Consider the following 23,021-nt stretch of genomic DNA (forward strand, 5'->3'; position numbering starts at 1 on the left):
CTGGCTTTAGCTTATGTCTTAAACTACCACTGATATATTTGTATTATAAAAGATTGAAGTAATGCACAAACTATATAAAAGGGGCCCTACACCATTATATAATTTGGCTTTTTTCCCACTTAAAGTCTTGGTTATCTTTCCGTGTCGGTTAAAAAATTAACCCATTAAGTGTTTATTGATTGAATGATTGCCTTATAATTGCTATGTAATAAATTACTGCATGGTAGTCCAAAGAATGCATGTTATCTTAATTTAACCATTGCCCTAGTGATAGATATTATGGTGACTCAAATTGTGCATTACCATAGTGCTCTAAAGACTGCCTTTACTCTTTATTGGATTTTAAGAAGTAGAAATGTTAAGTCAAAGAGTAGAAGCTTTCTAAAAGTTGGCAGATACAGTCAAATTATGCTTCTCATCACCAAACACTTCATTAATTCACAATTCCTTCAACAATATGTAAGTGTGCCTATTTTCTTGCAGCCTCAAAAGTACAAAATATTTTCTATCTTATTAATTTTTGCCAAGAATGACAAAAAAAAATCTGATCATTTTAATTCACATTTCTCTAAAGCTGGTTATTTCTTTTGGACCATTTATATTTCCTTTTTCTGACAACTGTACATTCATATTCCAAGCTATTTCTCCACTGGGATTTTTATATTATTCTTATGTACCTTTATGAACCCTTTAGATATTCTAAGTATTGTTTGTTATTTATGATGGTGATAATATTCTCTCCAAGTCTGGCTCTTTGTATTTTAACGCCATGAAGCCTATGGTCATACAAAAGCTTTTGCTTTTTATGTGGTTATTTATTTTATTTTTATGGCTTCTGAATTTTCTTATTTAGAAAGACAACTAGGTTTAACTATGTTAAATTATACATTAATGTATATGCGATTAAATATTTCAAAAGAAAAGTCAAAGTAAAAATTTCACTTCATCATACCAATAAAAACATTCTTCTCAAAGATAAAAAACTTTTGGACTTTATTTTACTAGATCTTTTTGAATACATAGGATATATACATATAAACAAAATAGCTTCATTTCTTAAAATGTAAATTGGACCACAATATGTAGATTTTCTGCAACTTACTTTTTTTTAACTGGAACAAGGTATCATGGGATATTTCTATGGCTCTCTATAGAGCTCTACTTCATTCTTTTTACTTGCTACATAGTGTTCTATAGTAACTATTTCCATATTGATAAACATTTAGGTTCTTCAAATATTTCACTAATACAAACCATACGACAGTGAACATCCTCACAAGTGAGAAGTTCTCCAGGATAGAGGTACGCAGACTATTTTTGTTAAGTGTGTGATTTGTTGAATGTCTCCCCTTTGACGGTCAAAAAGAATAATTACTTTTGCCTGATTTACCACACTAACTACATTTGATGGCTCTTTCTTTGTTATGCATTTTCTTATGTTGTTTAAGGGCTGAACTCTGAGGAAAAGCCTTCCCACATGCATTACATTCATAAGGTTTTTCTCCGGTATGGATTCTCTGATGTTCCACAAGGCCAGAGCTATGTCTGAAGGATTTCCCACATTTCTTACAGTGATAGGGCTTTTCTCCAGTATGAATTCTCTGATGTCCAATAAGGGTTGAGCTCTTCGTAAAGACTTTCCCACAGTCATTACATTGATAGGGTTTATTTCCACTATGAGTTTTCTGATGTCCAGCAAAGGATGAGCTATACCTGAAAGATTTTCCACACTTACTACAGTGATAGGGTTTCTCTCCGGTATGCATTCTTTGATGACTAACAAGTGTTGAGCTCTTCCTAAAGGTTTTTCCACATTCATTACATTGATATGGTTTCTCACCAGTATGGATTTTCAGATGTTCCAACACAGTTGAGTTATCCCTAAAAGCTTTCCCACATTCCTTACATGTAAAAGGCTTCTCTCCACTATGTATTCTCTCATGACGAGTAAGGGCTACATTCTGAGCAAAGGCTTTCCCACAGTCATTACATTTGTAGGGCTTCTGACCGGTATGAATTCTCTGATGACGTAAAAGGATAGAGTTCTTTCCAAAAGCTTTTCCACATTCATTACATTTATGAGGTTTCTCTCTAGAATGAATTTTCTGATGATTAACAAATGTTGAGTGCTTCTTAAGGAATTTCCCACATTCAATACATCTATAGGGTTGCTTGCCTGTGTGGATTTTACGATGATTTAAAAGGGATGAGCTGCTCATAAAGGCTATCCCACATTCATTACATTTATGGGGTTTCTCACCAGTATGATTTCTCTGGTGGCTAATAAAGGAGGAATTATATTTGAAGACTTTCCCACATTCCTCACATTTATAATGTGTCTTCTCTGCGGAACTTCTGCCCTCCCAGTCCAGGCCTCTCTCCATCATGTCAATTTTTGTTTCTTCTCCCATATCAGATCCTTCGGAGGTATTTTGCTTTAGGGTGGACACCTTTGTTTCAAACCAGTACTCCTGGACTGAAAAAAATTTTTTTAATTCAAACACTCTCTATGTTGAAATACTGAAAGTGTGAGCTGCACAGGATAAGAATAATGTTCTCTTCTACACAAGGAAGGGTTATGTAAAATTAATTCATCCCACTTGTGACTCTTGCTAAGAAAAGACAGCAAGACTAAAGATAAAAGTTAAGTAGGTGTCTAAAGAAATGGCAGGAAGTTATATTATAAACTTTGTATTTAAAGAACACAAAGAGCATCTAAGAAGTTGGCAAGTTAGGAAGGTAACACAGAACCCACCCCTCCAAAAATAGATGAGAATGTGAGAATACACACAAATTTGGAGAGAAAAACAAGTATCACAAAGCAAACCATGATTGCTAGCACAGAATCCTGTAGGGTAGTACATCTGAGAACATTTTAATGTCTCCAAGAACTTAAGGATAACATTTCATTGTGAGAATTAAACAGAGAACCAATATTTAATGTATCAGAGAAAAACCAGACAAAACATTTAAGGAACCAAAACAGTTCTCAGGCCTAAAAGAGTCTAGACTTTAATCTAAGTTTTTAACATACCTAAAAAAGAACATACCAAATTGTCACTTTTTTGTTGTTGTTGTTACAAAGTACACATACAAGACTCAAGAGAAAATATGCAAGATGATTCTGACAAGTAGATGTCAGAAAACTAATGAAGCCATATTTGTGATAAATCAACAATCAATGATCAATTCTTTTACTGAATGAATTTTTCTTATATACAGATATAGATATATACACATATACACATATATTTATATTTTTATTATTTGTATTTATATTTATTATGATTCCATATATCAGATACTAGAGCTAAGATTTATTTTTTTAGAAAAATGCAAGAAATGAAGCCTGGTGAGTAACAGCCCAGATCCTTCAAATGGCCTTTAAAGGGATATACATTTAATGTATAATGGTTAAACTAGAGAAAATTTCAAGATACTGATTGTAAAGGTAGGTAGAGGCAAATTAGTCATATGAAGAGAAATGCAAGTATATGGACATCTGTTTTATGACAAAGGTAGTTTGCAGAGCAGTGAGGAACATTGGTACTTTTTTGGGAGAGTTAAACATGAACGCTACCTCTTACCATGCACAAAAAATCAGTTTCAAAAGTATGATAAATCTAAAAGGCAAACAATAAAGCTCCTAGAAGTTAACATAGAAGAATGTTTTCATGAACTTGGGGAAAGATTTATTAAAAAGGACACAAAAAGCACTGTCAAGAAAGGGAAAGATTGATAAACTAGAGATCATTAAAATTAAAACTTCTATTCATCAAAAGACCATTAATAATGAAAAGCAGAGAGAAGGGTGATACTGCATATGTAATCAACAAAGGGCTCTCTGAATAGATATTTCGTGAAAGATGATATATATAATGGCCAATAAACATTTGCAAATGCCCTCAACCTCATTAGATATCAGGGATAAGGATATTAAAACCACATGAGATACACAACACACCCAAAGAATGCCTAACTTCAAAAGACTGACAATATCAAGCACTGGTAAGGATACGGAAAAATGAGTACTCTCACACACTGATGGTAGAAATATAAATGGTACAAACCTTTAAAAAACTATTTGGCATTATGTAGTAAAGTTGAATATATGCATATCCTATAAAATAGAAAATCCACTCCTAAGTATGTGCCCAGAAGAAATGTATCTACATGTGAACCAAAAGATAACCCATAAAACTGTTCACAGCATCTGTAATATTAGTCAAAACCTGGAAATATCCCAAATATCCATCCAAATATATGCAATAAGCTATGGTATAGCAATACAATGAATGAAATACTCCATTTCATTTCATGTTTTCAACGCATGGTCCCCAGTCCAGTAGCATTAGCATCAGCATCACCTGGCAACTTGGTAAAAATTTTCAGTGCACTCTAAACCAAATAAATAAAAAACTCTGAGCGCTGGGCCTAGTAATTGTACTTAAGCATGCATTCTGATGAATGCTAAATTTTTAAGAATCCTTGGTCTACACAAAGGACAATGGATGAAAATGGCCAAATAAACTTCAGTGTTAGTCTGGGTGGGGAGGGGTTAGGGCAGGGGAACATGGCTAATGATTGGGAGGGATCAGCATGTTATTTAGTAGTATTCCCAGGGTTCTTTTCCTTGACCTGAGTGTTGGTTACATAGTATTCGATTTAAAAATACTATACTAATTTAGGGGTGCTTAGGTGGCTGAGTCAGTTAAGCGTCCAACTCTAGATTTCGGCTCAGGTCATGATCTCATGGTCATGAGGTCGAGCTCTGCATCATAACCAAGAGGCATTTACTAAAATTCAACATCGTACTTATTTTAAAATAAATAATTTCTTAATGAAAGAGGTGAATTAAATTTTTTTAATGTTAATTTTTTATTTTTTGAGAGAAAGAGAGACAGAGACAGAGCACAAGTGGGGGAGGGGCGGAGAGAGAGGGAGACACAGAATCTGAAGTGAGATCCAGGTTCTGAGCTGTCAGCACAAAGGGCTCGAACCCACGAACTGTGAGATCGTGACCTGAGCTGAAGTCGCACGCTTAACTGACTGAGCCACCCAGGTGCCCCGAAAGAGGTGAATTAAATACTTAACTACATAATAACATTCAGGTTTCCCAACCCAATAACCAGCTAAATGGGAGAATCCTAGACACAATCCTATTAGAGACACAAAAAGACTACCATATCCATCATTACCATTGTTGTTGACAATACAAAAACAAGTCGATATAAAACAAACTTTAAAAAAAAAACACATGCTCGACTACACTCCTGATAAGAGAAATGCAAACTAAAATTACAATAAAATTAAAGTTTTTAACTATCAGTTTGGCAATGATCAAAAAGTATAAGACACTGTTGTCAAGGTATGATCAGATTGGCATCCATGCATTGTCATTAGGAGTATAAATGTATATAATCTCTATGGATACTGGTAATATTCACTGAATTTAAAAATATACTTACCCTTTCACCTACAAATTCTTCTAGAATTTATCCTATAGATTTACTTGTACTTGAGAGAACTGATGTGTATAAAGATAATCACTGCATCATTCATAGTTATTATGTCCATCAACAGGGAACTGATAACATAAGTTACAGTACATCCATAAAATGAAACACTGTATACCCATTAAGAATAAAACAGCACTCGGGGCGCCTGGGTGGCTCAGTCGGTTAAGCGTCCGACTTCGGCTCAGGTCATGATCTCACAGTCCGTGAGTTCGAGCCCTGCGTCAGGCTCTGTGCTGACAGCTCAGAGCCTGGAGCCTGTTTCAGATTCTGTGTCTCCCTCTCTCTCTGCCCCTCCCCTATTCATGCTCTGTCTCTCTCTGTCTCAAAAATAAATGAACATTAAAAAGTTAAAAAAAAAAAAGAATAAAACAGCACTCTCTAAATGATGTAGCTATTTGAAATGATTTCCAAGATATTACAAAAGATACACAATACTGTACTACCATGTGCTTTAAAAAAAAAAAAAGGAATACATGTATATTCTTGCAAAGCACACACTATATCTAGAAATTTCCACAAGAAATTTATATAAGAATGCCTCCAGAGAGAGGAACTGGATGATTAAGAAAGGTATGTGAAGGGAATGCGTGGGTGGCTCAGTCGGTTAAGCATCTGACTCTTGATTTCAGCTCAGGTCATGATCCCAGGATCATAGGATCGAGCCTCACATTAGGCTCTGGGCTGACAGTGTGGAGCCTGCTTGGGATTCTCTCTCTCCCTCTCTCTCTCTCTCTTTCTCTCTCTCTCTCAAAAATAAATAAACTTAAAAAAATAAATAAATAAAGGTATGTGAAGAAGACTGCATACAATTTGAACCATCTGAATTTTGTACCATATGTATTTCTAAAAACTAAAAGAGTAGAATATGCAGAAAAGGAGGATGAACTGTGAAACATGGAATGGTTATGAAATCTTTGTCTAAAGATTTGTTAGTCTTCTAAATGGATGGAAGAAATATCAAAGGAAACATTGCCAGTTTTTACTACATCTAAATTCTAAACATCTTATTTCAAAAAATACCAAAATTAAAACAGAAAGAACAAAGAATAAGGAAGACTGAGTTACTACTACTACTGAATTACTCAATAAGGAATCTACACAAAAATTTAGAGGGAAAGGGGGTGCCTGGGTGGCTCAGTCGGTTAAGCGACTAACTTCAGCTCAGGTCATGATCTCCTGGTTTGTGAATTTGAGCCCCACATCAGGCTCCTCAATGACGGTGCAGAGCCTGCTTGGGATTCTCTCTCTCTCCCTCTCTCTCTGCCCCATTTGTGCTTTCTCTCTCTTTCAAAATAAATAAATAAAACTTTTAAAATTTTAGGAGAAAAAAAGTTAAACATAGTAAGAACAAAAGAATTACTGAAAAGCGTTAAAAAACAAAACAAAACAAAACAGGGGCACCTGGGTAGCTCAGTCAGCTAAGCACTCAACTCTTGATTTCGGCTCAGGTCATAATTTCACAGTTCATGAGATCAAGCCCTGAGTTGGGCTCTGCTCTGGCAGCATGGAGCCTGCTTGGGGTTCTCTCTCTCCTTCTCTCTCTGCCCTTCTCCTGCTCACACACACATGTTCCCTCTTCCTCTCTCTCTCTCTCTCTCTCTCTCTCAAAATAAATAAAAAAACATTAAAAAAAAAAAAAACCCAGGTTAAACAAATTATATATATCACTGGTATTTTCCATGAAATATAATTATAAAAGTTTCTCTGAAGATGATATAGGCAAAATGACAATTAGAGTTTTTAAAAAAGGAATACTAGCAAGATAAATGTTGTAGGTGAGAGAAACATCATGTTTAAAGACTTTGAAATGAATTATGATGCAAAGAAAGCGACTTACAGCAATTTATGCAAAGTATACATAGAAAAAAGATGAGAGCCAAGAGCAAAGGATAACAGAGAAATTTTAAAAGGGGAGAAAACGCTTCCCCATCAACTTGTTTGCTAAAAATAGTAATTATCTGATAGTTAGGAAACTATGCTTACACTTGGAATCTGCCACTGCCACTATATGATTAAAGATAATGGATATTAAAACCAGAAAAGGATATACAGTCATTTATTAAGCTAACCATGAGAGAATTTGAAAGGAATTGAAAATGGACAGAAGATAGAAACAAAGTACAGCCCGACAAGTGCCTGAAAACAGGGAGGGAGAAAAAAAAACACACGAAGAGACTGAGGATTTCAGGCGAGAAGTCATGGGCCTGAGGCCCTCGAGAAGGGAGCAGCTCTCCACGGGCACGGATAGAATGAGGAGAAAAACGGCAAGTCATTTGACACAGCGATGACATTAAGAGGAGGAAAGCGGTGTCAAGTTCCCCCACGCGGCTGCACAGACACGCGCCCTCTGAGGTGAGCCTTGTGACCAACAAGTCCTCCTCACCACTCTGTGCGCTGAGCGGCTGCTTGAAATGGCCCCGCCTCACTCACCTGAACAAGTACCTGATGGAACTTGCTGTACTTCCATCCATGGCTCTGACCCTTGCTCCAACTGGGTGATTAGTTTGGGTTTGGAAGAGAGAAGCCCTGTTCATAGGAAAACACAAAAGGAATGTGACTATGGTCATGAGCACAAGCAGTCATCCCAGACCTCAGTCTCAGGAAGGTTTCCACATCAGAGAGGCCTAGAGGGTGGTGTGAGGATGTCCAAATCATGTCCAAATCATGCTAGTTATAGAAAGGTAGGAGGGAAGGTCAGTTAGAAAACCAGGCCTCCTTGAGGACGAGAATTCCTATTGTTGGTGGCAGACAAATCCTGAGATGGAAAATTTAGAAAACTGGGCTAGACAACACACATGGCTGCCGTCTTAAACTCTGTATGGCTCGGACTTTCTGAGAGATGGGACTGTGCGTAAACTCCAGCCTCTAAGTCCATGCTAAAAACAAACAAAACTTCCTATTTACGATTTAAATACCCCAAATCATTTACCCTGTGAAAACACACAGTTGCCCAGGAAATCAATTTTGAATTAAAAAGACATCCTTACCCACTGACACCAGATTCCCATAGTTTTCCAGCATCACATCCTTGTACAGGGCCCGCTGAGCAGCATCCAGGTGTTTCCATTCAATCTGGGTAAAGGCCACAGCCACATCCCCAAATGTCAGTGATCCCTGCAAAGTCAAACCCAATTCTTCTCACCAAGGAATGTTTATTTTTTTTAATTTTTTTTTTCAACGTTTATTTATTTTTGGGACAGAGAGAGACAGAGCATGAACGGGGGAGGGGCAGAGAGAGAGGGAGACACAGAATCGGAAACAGGCTCCAGGCTCCGAGCCATCAGCCCAGAGCCTGATGCAGGGCTCGAACTCACAGACCGCAAGATCGTGACCTGGCCGAAGTCGGACGCTTAACCGACTGCGCCACCCAGGCGCCCCGTCACCAAGGAATGTTTATACCCTGAAGTAGGGAACCAGGAAGTCCTCATCAGAAAAGGAGAGCAACACCTTCAAGGCCAGCTTCTGATACTTCAGCTTGTTTATGCAGAGGGAAGTGGAACACAGTTAACAAAAGGACCAAGGGGGAAAGTAAATGACAAGCTCAGGAAGCAGACTTGCTACCCAGGAACAAAAAATCAAAAGAAGCTGGAAAATCCAGCCAGGAATAAGAGGAGGTCATGGCCCCTCATTTCAACCACACTGCCCTCCTCATGTTCTTCCAACACGCCTATCATGCTCCCTCCTCTGGGCCTGGCATTTGCTCATTCCTCACTTCATAGGTCTTTGCTTAAATGTCACCTCCTCAGAATGTTCTTCGCTTTTCTCCCATCCTCTACCACTCTCCATCCCATGTCCCACTTCACTCTCTTCACAGGATTTCTCACTACTTGGCAGGACTAGATTTATCATCTATAATGTGAGCTCCAGGAGCTTAGGGACCACTTGGGTCACTGTTGTCCCCCTCTCCTAAAATACTGCCTGGAACATAGAACTGTTCAAGGATTCGTCAGTCAACAAATAAATAGAAACTCCAAAAGGCATGCAAAATGATAGTGGATTTATCCTAGAATTTACTAGGAAATAATATATATTTGTCAATTGCCTTTCACAGCAATAGCAACTTAGTATGTACCATGCACAGTGCTAAGCCCCAAGATAAACACCATCTCTCTGCATTTCTGCCATGATGGTCTATAAAGTAAATCTATTTCATACCTAAAGATACTAAGGCTCAGGGAGTTGAAAGAACTTGTTCAAAGTCACAGGGCTGGTTGACTACAGAATAAAAAGGAGCTTTAAAAAGTGATAGTGAGGCCCGCGGAGGTGAGGTGGCGGCGCGGAGCGGGGCAGGAGGGGCTCCTGGACTGGAGTTCTGGAACCAGGAAGTCCGAAATGAAGGTGTCAGCAGGATCATGCTTCCTCTGAAACTCTGGAGGGCACATGTGAGCAGAAGAGAGGGACAGAGAGAGTCTTAAGCAGGCTCCATGCTGCCGGTGCACAACCAGACACGAGGCTCGATCTCACCATCCTGGGATTATGACCTGAACTGAAATCAAGAGTCAGACACTTAACCAACTGAGCCACCCAGGTGCCCCAAGACTTACTCAGACATACTAAAGACATAGCAGCATACCCTCCCTACGACAAATATCGAAGTCATTCAGGCACAAGGAAAATAGCACCAAACGGGAACCTAGATCTCCTTGAAGAAATGGAAGAGCATGGCAGCTACGTGTGTATTTTTTTCTGAAACAAAACCTGACATTTTTTAGAAAGAGCCAAGCTGTTCATATGTCACTACAAAACTGAAACAGAGTTCTTCTTGATTTCTGTTTGGAGTAAGAGAGAGAGGGAGAGAGAGGGAGACACAGAATCCGAAGCAGGCTCCAGGCCCTGAGCCGTCAGCACAGAGCCCGATGTGGGGCTTGAACCCACCAACCGTGAGATCATGACCTGAGCTGAAGTCGGACGCTCAACCCACTGAGCCACCCAGGCACCCCTTAAACTATTTCTTTGGTGCAAATAAATAGTGTATGTGTAAAAAAAAAAAAAAAAAAAAAAAAAAAAAAAAAAAGTGATAGTGAGACGATGGAGCAAATAGGAAGATATTTCATAACATATTAATATGTCATATCAAAACATATTAAAAGGAAAAAATGGATAAGCCTAAAAAATACTTATACAAAAGTGTTTCAAATGAAATAATTTGATTTGTTAGTGCAATAGGAATATGGATCATCTTTAATTTTTAAAATTTTCCATTACTCTTAATTTGTATAATAGTCAAGTAGGTCTTACTTCCTTTCAAAATGCTAATTTACTTCCTGTCAACTTCTCAAAATTCTTCAAAACCCAGTTTTCTCCAGCATACAGGCAAACTCCAGCCTGGCATTCTAGATCCCAAATGTTTCCAAATTTCTCTGGAACCCGTTTTCATGGTTCAGATATAATGGCTTCACTCATGTTATAGCCTTCCCCTAGTCACCCCACCTTCTGCAATTATGCAAACTTAATTTAATCTTCAGGAAGAACTAAACACACCCTGAAGACTCCTCTGACCCCTGAACATCAAGAGAGCATTACCATCATTGTGTCATATCTATCAGCCTCTGTCCTTGTATGATGTGTCTGTCCTTCATCTTCTGCGAGGTGGCAAACTCACTTTGAGACGATGGCTATTCCTTACCTACAAAGTACTCTTCAGTTTCTAGCACTCTAGAAAGCATGGGTAGCAATCGTCTATTTAGTGAATGACTCTGTCATGTGTAGAGAGGACATGAAGGGACAACAGTGGGGAGAGGGGTCCTTTCTCCGCAGCGCTGCACCTATCCAGGATTGGCTCAGGGAACCTAATTTGGTCCATACACAGGGCAGAGCACCTTCCAGACAAGCATAAACCCAGCTTCATTTTGAAAGGGTGGCAATTCCTCAGGAAAAGTTAAAACCAAACTTGCCTGGATCTGGGCTCTTGGTAGCCTTGGGGCCATCTGTCTCCTGAACTGTTCTCCCAGGCAAGGGCAAAGAATCCTGAATAAGCCAATCTGGGAAAGAAGAAAGGAAATATGAGGAAGTCCCTCCATGTCCTAAACTAGCTAGAACTTGCTCTCTGCAAGCTGAACCGACCAGTCCTCCACCCTCCCTACTCCGCACAAAGGTGGGCAGACAGGTGAAGGTGGTTAAGATCAGGACTGGCTGCCTGGAGTCCGGCCGGGCAGCAAGCTCCAAGCCAAGCTCTGGCTGTCAGTCAGGAACCTTCGCCAAAACGGGTGGAAAGTCTCGTCGGTGACTCGATCTCTGGGCCTCAGGGCAAGCCTTTAAACTCTCAGGCGCCGGATTGGGGCGGCCATTTAACACAGTACGGCTCATCTGGTTGGGGCCCCGGCCACATCTGCCTGTCCCCTCGTAAACCGGCTCCTTTCTCGGCCCGCCCTGGGGAAAAGAGGGGCGCACCAGGTCTCAGTGCCTGCCTGGCGGCCGCCGTTCCAAAACGCCGCTGGGCGTGCTGGCCTACGAGGCTGCGCGCGCCGAAGACCTGCGACCACCCAAAGCGGTACTAGTCTCCGAGACCCGCGAGCTGGCAGGAACCTCGCTCTTCTCACACGGAGGCCAGCAGGGCCGGAAACGGAAGCGGCCGCGGAGCCCCTGGGAAATGTAGTCTCGGATGCAGTCAGATCTCAGGGTCTCCATCGTATGCCTATGTTGGCATCTTTGGAGAGCTTTGAAAAGTAATGGGGCCTTGGTCCCAGCTCCAGAGATTCCGGATTTATGCTCTAGGTATAGTCCTGGCATTGGGATTTTTAAAGTTCCCAAGTGATTCTGATGTGCAGCCAAGATTGGTACCCAATGCTAGAAACTAATGCAAATCTGTAAGGCATATTTTATGTTACTTTGGGGCAGCTATTTATGATTGATTTGTTCACCTATTGGTTTCAGAGTAATGCTGTTTTGATTTCAAGTTAAAAAAAAAAAAAAAAGCATGTTAGAAAAGCAGAGCACCCAAAACACTAAGATTTTTCTATTTGCTAGCATAGAAGATGGAACAAGATTGGATCCGGTTTTTTTTAACTGTGGTTTTTGGGGGGTGCCTGGGTGACTCAGTTGGCTGAGCATCTGACTTCGGCTCAGGTCATGATCTCACCACTGGAGAGTTCAAGCCCCGCGCCAGGCTCTGTGCTGACAGCTTAGAGCCTGGAGCCTGCTTCAGATTCTGTGTCTCCCTCTCTCTGCCCCTAACCCACTCACATTCTGTCTCTCTCTCAAAAATAAATAAACATTAAAATTTTTTTTTTAATTTAAAAAATAATAATAAATAAAAAATAAAACTTTTTTTCAGGGCACCTGGGTGGCTCAGCTAGTTGAGCGTGTGACTTTGGCTCAGGTCATGATCTCATGGTTCGTGAGTTCAAACCCCACAATGATTTGCTACTGTCAGCACAGAGCCCGCTTCCCATCCTCTGTCCCCTCCCTCTCTGCCTCTCCCCTGCTTGTGTGCTTTCTCTCAAAAATAAATAAAACACTAAAAAAATAAATGGATACAAATGTCTTATTTTCTAGAAAAAATATCCTCCTTATACACTCCAGGAATTGGACAGATTAGGAAGGAAAAAAGTTAGGACTTCTTATTTGAAAGACTATTTCTCAGAATGGGGCAGTTATTCACTGAATTAATAGTGATTAACCAATGCCCTGCTAAGTGCCACTCACTAGTCTAGATGCTAAGGACAGAACACTTGACAAGGCCTCCCTCCTTAACCAAACTTTGGTCAGGGTCTTCTCAATCCTCTTCTCAATAAGGCCTTGTCTTTGGCCTAAAGAGCCCAATTTTAGCAAAGGATCCCACTAAACCAGTTCATCAAGAATTCCCCCACCCTTGGATCCAATCAAGCTTCTTTTTCCCCATCCTTGATACCTAACCCAATTCTGCTCTGCCCTCCCCCCACCTTGATACCTAACTAATTTCTTCCTAGAAATTTTCCATTTACTCCCTCACCCTATCAGTTGGCTACAAAACCCTATTTGACCCTGTTGTGTTGGGAGTTAAGTTCAAGCTCTCTCCCACATTGCAATGCAATGAAATCTTAAATAAACCCTTCTTTTCAATTCAATAAGTGTCAGTATAATTTCTCTTTGATGCAGTAAACAAAATAAACAATGTCTCTCCCTTCAAAGATCTTACATTCAGGGGCGCCTGGGTGGCGCAGTCGGTTAAGCGTCCGACTTCAGCCAGGTCACGATCTCGCGGTCCGTGAGTTCGAGCCCCGCGTCAGGCTCTGGGCTGATGGCTCAGAGCCTGGAGCCTGCTTCCGATTCTGTGTCTCCCTCTCTCTCTGCCCCTCCCCCGTTCATGCTCTGTCTCTCTCTGTCCCAAAAATAAATAAACGTTGAAAAAAAAAATTAAAAAAAAAAAAAGATCTTACATTCAGATGGGCATCAGGAAGAGAGAGATTCAACAAAATCAGGGTAAAGAGGTAGGAAGAGGATTCTTATTTAAAATAGAGCTGTAAGGATTGGCACCTTCGATAAGAGATCATGTGTTCAGAAGTCTGAAGGAAATGAGGTAACAAGAAGGAGTATACCTGTGGGAAGTCAGATAAAACAGCAGATGCAAAACCCCTACAGAATATGCTTCCTTTATTTGAGGAACAGCAAAAGGCCAATGTGCTTAGAACACTAAAAACATAGGTAAAAGCTAGAACATGGGTGTGATGATTAATTATATGTGTCAACTTGGTTGGGCTAAAGGGCACACAGACAGCCGGTAAGACATTAATTCTTGGTGTGTCTGTGATAGCGTTTCCAGAAAAGAGTAGCATTTGAATCAGCAGACTGAGTAAAGAAGATCCACCTTTACTAATATGGGCAGGCATCATCCCATCCTTTGAGAGCCCAGGTGAACAAAAAGGGGAAGGATGAATTCTCTCTTTCTTCTTGAGCTGAGGCATCCATCTTCTCTTGTCCTCAGACGTCAGAGCTTCTGGTTCTTAGACCTTCAGACTCTGGGACTTCCTCCAGCACACCACCCCCTCCCTTCTCAGGCCTTCAGCCATTGGTTCCACTGGTTCTTGGGCCTTCAGACATAGACTGAATTACAACACCAGCTTTCCCAGTTCTCCAGCTTGCAAGTGGCAGATCATGGGATTTCTCAGCTTCTATAACCACATAAGCCAACTAATTAATTAAATACACATACTATCATTCTATTTCTCTGGAACACCCTGACTAATACAATGTTGGTCTATTTAGTCCACTGCAAGGATATTGGCTCTAATTTTGAATGATATAAGCCATCAGAATGTGGGGAAATGGGAAGCCTCATTGTTGGTAGGATCATAAAATGGTGTGGCCACTTTGGAAAATAGTTTGGCAGTTCCTCAAAACCTTAAATATGGAGTTACCATATCATTCAGTGATGCCATTCCTAGACACCTACCAAAGAGAAATGAAAATATACATCCACACAAAAACTTGTACACACGTGTTCACAGCAGTGTTATTCATAAGAGCCAAAAGTGGAAACAGCACAAATGTCCATCAACTGGCAAATGGATAAAAAGTGTGGTATATCCAAACAATGGAATGATATGTGGCAACAAAAAGGAATGAAGTAGTGATATATGCTACATAATTGATGAACTTTGAAAATAATAGTTAAAAAAAAAAAAAAGATAGTCACAATATACAATGCGATTCCATTTATACAAAATGTCCAAAAAAAGGCAACTTCATAGAGACAGAAAATATATTAATAGTTGCCAGTGGATGGAGGGAAGGAGGTATGGGGAATGACTGTTAATGGGTATGAAGTGATGGGGGGTGATGTTTAAAATTAAATAGTAATTGGGGCGCCTGGGTGGCTCAGTTGGTTAAGCGTCTGACTTCAGCTCAGGTCACGATCTCACGGTCCGTGAGTTCGAGCCCCGCGTCGGGCTCTGGGCTGATGGCTCAGAGCCTGGAACCTGCTTCCAATTCTGTGTCTCCCTCTCTCTCTGCCCCTCCCCCATTCATGCTCTGTCTCTGTCTCAAAAATAAATAAACGTTTAAAAAAAATTTTTAAATAATAAAAATAATAGATAAAATTAAATAGTAATTATATTAGTTTCCTAGGACTATCATAACAAAGTACCACAAACTTAAGCAATAGAAGTTCATTTTCTCAGTCTGAAGGCTAGAAGCTCATTATCAAGCGAGGCTGTGAGACTGGGTAAAATCCTTCCTTGACTCTCCCTACCTTCCTGTGGTTGCTGTCAATCCTTTGCATTTAGTGGCTTGAATACTCCTGTGTGTCTCTGTCTTCATATGGTATTTCCTCTTATAAGGATAGCTAGTTATATGGGATTAGAGCCCACCCTAATGACCTCATCTTAACTTGATTGTATCTGCAAGAACCCTATTTCCAAATAAGGTTACATTCTGGAGTACTGGGCGTTAGGACTTCAAGTATGAAGGGTGTGGGGGAGGACACAATTCAACCCATAAAGCTTAGTTTTGTGTTTTATGCTTTGTTCCTTAATGGTTTGCCTTTAATACCTCTAGTTTATTTTTAATAAAGTTCATATATTATAAGAGAAAGGATCTAAATTTGTCTCAAATGATTGCATAATCTTTTCAACACCTTTCACTGAAAAGTCTACTCTTTCCTCCAGCAAATCAAATGTCATCATTATCTTATGCCACACCATAGTGTCTCCCAAACACAAGTTTGGGGGATTTCTTAATCTGTGCTGTTTTTCAGAAGCACAGGACTCAGATAAACTTCAACACTCTCACTATTAATAGGAAGCGGTTAAATAAGTTATAGTAAATCCAAATGAAAGATTACTAGGCAACCATTAAAAATTTCAATGTGGATATAAACATATGTTACATAAATGTGCTGACAAAATTGGGGGGGCCTGGGGTTTTTTTAATTGAAGTAAAGTTGACACACAATTACATTCATTTCAGGTGTACAACACAGTGATTCAACAACTACACATTATGCCATGCTCACCACAAGTAGCTACCATCTGTCACCATACAACTATTATAATACCATTGACTATATTCCCTGTGCTGTACCTTTTACCCTCCTGATTTATGGACGAAATACTGTGAGTGAAAAAAAAAATCAGTTTCTAAAAGAGCCTATGTAGCATAATCCCATTTAAGTATCACATAACAATGACATAATGCCAGAAACATGCTCAGCAAGGGCCTACTGTAAGGTATGATTCAACTCATGCCAAGAACCATGCTAAACCTTCTACTTGAATCATTTCATGTAATACTCAAAGCAACCCTATGAGGTAGGTGCTATTACTATTCTCAACAGAAAAAACTTTTTGTTCTAGAAATTTCAAAATATGCACAACATGGGAATAATATAGCCTCCAAGTATCCATAACCCAGATTCACAAATATTGAGATCATGCCTGTTTTAGTTTATCTGTCAATCTCTCCTCACCTCTTACTGAACTATTTAATCTATAAATAATCAAGTATATATCTTACCTAAGGGCATTTTAGCTTATTTTTTACATTGTATCATTATTACACTTAAAAATAAATAATAATTTGAGAGATTGAATGGACATGGACAATAGAAAGACCATATATAAAAACAATCTGCAGCAACCAGCTCAGGAAACCAACCTATAATCTACGATAACTAGCCCAGGAAGCCAGTCTGCTTGTAGGCTGACTTGTAAGAAGTCAGAATATCATCTCTAGCAATCAGCCCGGGCAGCCAAACTATCACTCAACCCCAAACAGTCAGGCCTTGATTAATAACTGACAATATCCCTAAGTTTTGTCCCCACTTCCAATTTAGGACCAGAGAAAGCCAAATATGCTCCCCTAACCAATCACATAGGATGCCCTCTTCTACTTAGCCACCTCCAGTTTCCCTGCAATCAGGGCATACCCAAAGCCTTCCTTTTTTCCATTCTAAAGCTTTATCACTCCACTGCCTTTGAATCACAGCCAAAATGCAAGGGATAGTAGCTGACCACCTTGCCATAGCATGCTTATCCTCATTTGGTTGGTCTTCACTTTTTCCACAAATTCTTTATATCTAATATCCAGTCCAAATTCAAATCTCTGTAAGTGTCCCATAGATTTATTTTGTGTCTAGCTTGTTTGATTCAAACGGGAACCCTTCAAGCCAGGCCTGGGTCTTTACAACTTGATGGTAGTAGTCTTTGGAACTTTCTTGCTCTCTGGCAGACAAGTTGTTCTAGGCTTGCTCTATGCTTTGTCATGAACCAGCCATTTCTCCAAAGAGCCCTGGCTTTTTCAGTTTCCTGCCGTCTTTTGGAGTCACCTACAAACTGGAGCTTGTGAAAGAGCCTGTGGAACCTCAGGCCAGTTTCATTGGTATCCTCAGCTTCTTGCTGATGGTTCCGCTCAGAGTGGAGCTCTCTTCTTGGAGGACTGTATTATTTGGTGGCATTTTCTGTGTTCTGGATTCCAGAACTCTCACGACCTTGGAACAGCTGCTGAAACCTGATGGTGATTCGACCCACCTCTTCTAGGATCCGTGGGGATCCCCTGATCTTGGTTTTGTTGAAGATACTGTCCAACGGGATGTTTCTCCTGCTATCCTAGTGACTCAGTCCATTTTTGTGAGTGATTTGGGGAATTCAAAATCTGTGGCCATAAGGATCTTATGATGAAGGCCATAAAGATGAGAAATGTTTAGAGAAGCTAAATAATGTGGCCTCAGTGTGCTCATCTGAAAAAACGTTAATAATCTCTGCTCGCCTGCCTCCCAGGACTGTTATGAGAATTATATGATATAAAAGAAGTGAAAAGTCAGAAATTCAAGGAGAGGGATGCCACAGAACACAAGGGCAGAAATTCCTGGAACAGCGCCTCCACCTGAAGGGCATGTCTCTAGTGTCTGGGGCCACCTAAAGGTCAAAACTGAGAATAACAGTTACATTAACTTTTACCGCCTGCATTGTGATGTACACCTTCCACGCCTTATTCCATGTAGTTCTCACAACAGCCTGAAAGGGACAGGTTTCCTGAGCCTCATTTTACAGAGGAGGAAATCCAGGCTTGGTGACATTGATAAACTTGCTCGTGATGCCAGTTTTCTGGTGGCAGAGCCTGTATTTACACCCAGGCTATCTGACTCCACAGCCCCTGCCTTTAGCTGCTCTGCTCTGGAGCCTGAAGGGGAGAAGGTGTGGGTTTTCACCGAAATGAGGGAAAGACAGAAGACAGAGGAGAAGGTGAGCCAGGTTATTGAGCTATTGAGAAGCCTGTGCAGCTATTCTCAATATCCTGTTTCACTGAGGTAGGTGACTAAGCTGAAAGCCAGGCTAGCACATTTTTGGGGGTAGCCTCCCAGATTGCAATTGCCCCCTTAGAGTCTTTCAAGGCATTCTTGGAAATATGCCACTCTTCTAGGGTTTCCAGATAAAATTCAGGACGCCCAGCAGCGTCTGAATTTCAGACAAACATTACAAAGAACACACATCTAAACAAAAAAATAAGGCCATTCATTGTGTATCGGAAATTCAAATTGAGCTGGGCATCCTGTATTTTCATTTGCCAAATCTGGCAACCCAACTCTGCCCACCCCACACAGATTTCTTTTCTTTTACATTTCTATCATCCTAATACAACATCTAAAAAGCCACAATTTTTTGGTTTAAAGATTTTTAGACCTTTCAGGATACCCTGTGATACACTTAACCTTAGTTTGGGGGGGACGCTCCTTAAGATGTTATCTACTCATCAATATCCTTAGTTGGCAGTGGCCGACATCTTAAAGAAAGTCAACAGGTAGAATCTGAAGAAAGGTGAAAGCACAGCAACAACAATCAGGATGAAGAGGCTGATGGGGGAGGAGAGAGGATTCATAATGCTGAAAACCACTAAAACCCTCACCCCCGGTGCTGGTGGAGCCCTGTGGAGAAACAGCATTGTATGTGACAAGGTACACAGAATATACTCACTGAATGCTTTTGAATGAGTAAGCGCAGGAATGATGCTGAGGTGCATCTAGTAGCAGGAACACTATAATGATAAGTGTCTACCCCTGGATCCCTAGCAAGGCAGCACCAAGAGCCCTTCAGTACTGGGCAGGACTAACTTCCCTCCTCTCCCCTCCCTGCTTGTCTGAGGGCACTTGATCAATTCTCTTCTTTTCTCTGGGCCCCAATTCCCAGTCTGAAAAGTGAAGAAGGCTGGATGAGATCCTCCTTATCACCCTCTTCATTTGTATGGTTCACATTTGAGCACATTCCAGGGACAGTCTGGGAAACAGAACTGGACATATTCTTAGAACTTGTAGGAATCCGGAAGGAGGCAGCTCTGTGTTCCCCTGTTCTAGCCAGGAGCCAACCTGGCTGGGCTCAAATCCACACAGGAGCCCTGACCTCCCTTTTCCAGCTCCTACAGTGATTTCTGCAGCTTTCCTAGGAGTCCACTATGACTGGACCTGCATCTACCACCATTTCTATGTTGGGTTGATCCCTCAGCAGGCTGAACTGGGAGGCAGGGCCCAAGGGGTCCAACAGAAGTTCCTTTCCTCATCTCTATTCTGGCCTATTCCATTTGTGATCCCCTGAAAAGATGAGGTGACAGACAAATGTGCTATAGTGAACGTGTGCCCAATTCAATATCCAAGGTGCTGAGTTTCAATCCCGGCTCTGCCATTTACCACCAGCAGGATCTTGGGCAAGTCACTGTCCCTTTCTCGCTCATCCTCTGTGCCTTCAATTTAAAAATAAGTGAGCAGGGGCACCTGAGTGGCTCAGTCAGTTGAGCATCCGACTTCGGCTCAGGTCATGATCTCACGGCTCATGAATTCGAGCCCTGCATCAGGCTCTGTGCCGACAGCTCAGAGCCTGGAGCCTGCTTCAGATTCTGTGTCTCCCTCTCTCCCTGCCTCTCCCCTGCTTGCACTGTGTCTCTGTCAAAAATAAATAAATATTAAAATTTTTTTTCTTAAATAATAAATAAAACAGGGTTGTTAACAGGCAATGATAAACATTGGGCCCTGAGCCCAGTGCAGGGCATCCAGGAGGAAATCAGTAAATGGAAGTCCCTCCACCTTTCTTTCTGTGTGTCTCCCAAGGGCTCTCCAGCTGAGGCCTACAGACTGATGTGCTCCCTGGTCAGTGCTCCTCCAGGTCCCAAGACCACAACAAGCAGAAGATGCAGACCCCAAATGAAGACCTCTCAAGCTTCTCCCCAGAGCATCTGGCCCTGGCCACATGGAGGACTTAGCTGGGCCTCAATGGCCTCAGGGGGCCATACCATAACTGCCCTTCTCTGGGGTCAGGGATGGAATCAGCTAAGGAGAGATGGCAAAAGGGTACTGGATAGGGGTGGGGCAAGACTAAAGTAAGATTGAAAAAAAAAAACTACCATTAGATACATCCACACAGCAGATCATTTGACTTGGAAAACAGATACGAACATTCCTGTGAGCCTCAGCCACACTATTTAGGTAAAAAAAACCTCCTTACTATATTGTGAGTCCCCTAAACAGGGCTCAAGAAGGACTTCTACTAACAAGTCTGCATTCATAAATGTGACAACTTGGGAGCACTGAACAAGCTCCCTGAAAACCACAAACTACAAAAACAAAAACAAAAAAATAAAATGATCTGAAGAGTCATGTGACTATTAAAGAAACTTAACTTGTAATTTAAAATAAAAGGAAATCTCCAGGCTTACATTGTTTCACCGGAGAAGTCTATCAAACATTTAAAGAGGAATTAACATAAATTTTATGCAGTCTCTTCCAAAAAATAAAACAAGAGGAACTATTATTTCCCAGCTCACTTTGTGAGGCCATTATTAGCCTGATAACCAAAACCAGACAGCATCAAAACAAAACAAAACGAAACAAGGGCACCTAGGCTCAGTCAGGTAAGCATCTGACTTCGGCTAGTCATGATCTCATGGTTTGTGAGATGATCTCATGGTCAGCACAGAGCCTCCTTTGGATCCTCCGTGTCCCTTCCTCTTTTTGCCCCTCCTCCACTTACACTCTCTCAAAAATAAACACACATTAAAAAAAAAAACCTACAAACCAATATCTCATTAATTTAGATGTAAAAATACTCAGCGAAATATTATCAAATCAAATCCAGCAAAATAAAAAGGGGATTATACACCTCAGCCAAGTGGAATTTATTCTACATATGCAAGATTGGTTCAATACTTGAAAACCCATTAGTATATAATCTACCATATCAATACTAAAGAAGAAAAATATTAAGATCATATCAATTGATATAAGAAAAAGCATTACATAAAATCCAACAACTACTCATGGTAACAATGCTAAGCAAACTATGAATAGAAAGGAATTTCCTCAAGTTGATAAAGACCTAAAGTAACACCAAAGTTAATGTTAAAAGTTCAAATGCTTTCTCCCTAAAGGGGGTGGGGGTGGGGGGTAACAAACAAGGATGTCTATTCTCATCAGCTTGTTCATCATAGTGCTGGAAATTCTAGCTCATGCAATAGGTCAGAAAAAACTTAAAGGGAATATAGATTGGAAATAAAGAAGGTAAACGATCTCTAATTGTAGATGACATAATTCTCTATGTGAAAAATGTCAAAAAAGCATTTAAAAAAGAAAACCCTCTGGGGGCGCCTGGGTGGCTCAGTCGGTTGGGCCTCTGACTTTGACTCAGGTCATGATCTCGTGGTCCATGAGTTTGAGCCCCCTGTGGGGCTCTGTGTTGACAGCTCAGAGACTGGGGCCTGCTTGGGATTCTGTGTCTCCCTCTCTCTCTGCCCCTCCCCTGCTCACGCTCTCTCTCTCTCAAAAATAAATAATGATTAAAAAAAAATTTTTTTTTAAAGAAAACCCTCTGATAAGCACTAAGTTCAGCAGAGTCTTACACAAGATCAGCACACAAAAATTAATCAATTTTCTATATACTAAACAATAAATATGTGAAATGTGAAATTAAAATCACAGTATCACTTATAGTATAAGAAAATTAAATATTAAGGTATAAACTTAACAAAACACATACAGGATCTATATCCTGAAAATTACAAAATTTATTTATGTAAGATGCTGCCATTAGGAGAAACTAGGTGAAGGACACGGGGACTTCCCTGTACATTTTTTCCAACTTCCTGTGAATCTATAATTATTTCAAAATAACAATTTTTTAAATACATGAACTGAAACAAATTGGGGAATAATAATGTGTTCTCGCACAGACAGTAATGGGTGAGTGTGAGCACATGCTATGTATGAATGTGGTTGTGTGGGAACATGCTGTGAAGGGGTACAGATTGTGTGTATGTATATAGTTTGTGTGAATGAGTGTGGGGTATATGTTTGTAGGCAGGCTGATCATTGTCAGCAGAATGCCGTTCAACACACATCCCAAGGTCCCAGCACCACCCTGGGAGGAAATTCTCCAGGGATCATTCTCCAGGGATTCTAAACTGCGCAGAACACAAGGTGAAGGTCTTTGTCCCCCTAACAACCCCGCCTGAGGCCCCTCAACTCATCCCTACAAACACCTCCTGACATTTTCTAAGTATAATGCACCATAATTCGGTGATAGTTACCTTCAACCATCTAGAAGCCTG

General features: G+C 40.5%; 1 protein-coding gene across 1 annotated transcript; it reads right to left on the minus strand.

Annotated features, from left to right (window-relative positions):
- Nucleotides 1–978: 978 nt before the first annotated feature.
- Nucleotides 979–12,078, minus strand: ZNF485 (zinc finger protein 485). The gene is made up of 5 exons (XM_043596894.1): nucleotides 11,910–12,078; nucleotides 11,414–11,500; nucleotides 8,507–8,633; nucleotides 7,950–8,045; nucleotides 979–2,476 (listed from the first exon to the last, which is right to left on the minus strand). The coding sequence occupies exons 2-5, from the start codon at nucleotides 11,444–11,446 to the stop codon at nucleotides 1,395–1,397; spliced, it is 1,338 nt and encodes a 445-aa protein (XP_043452829.1). The 5' UTR covers nucleotides 11,447–11,500; nucleotides 11,910–12,078; the 3' UTR covers nucleotides 979–1,394.
- Between the last annotated feature and the right edge of the window lie 10,943 nt (nucleotides 12,079–23,021).

Source organism: Prionailurus bengalensis, chromosome D2, assembly GCF_016509475.1.
Source record: "Prionailurus bengalensis isolate Pbe53 chromosome D2, Fcat_Pben_1.1_paternal_pri, whole genome shotgun sequence".
Lineage (NCBI taxonomy): Eukaryota > Metazoa > Chordata > Mammalia > Carnivora > Felidae > Prionailurus > Prionailurus bengalensis.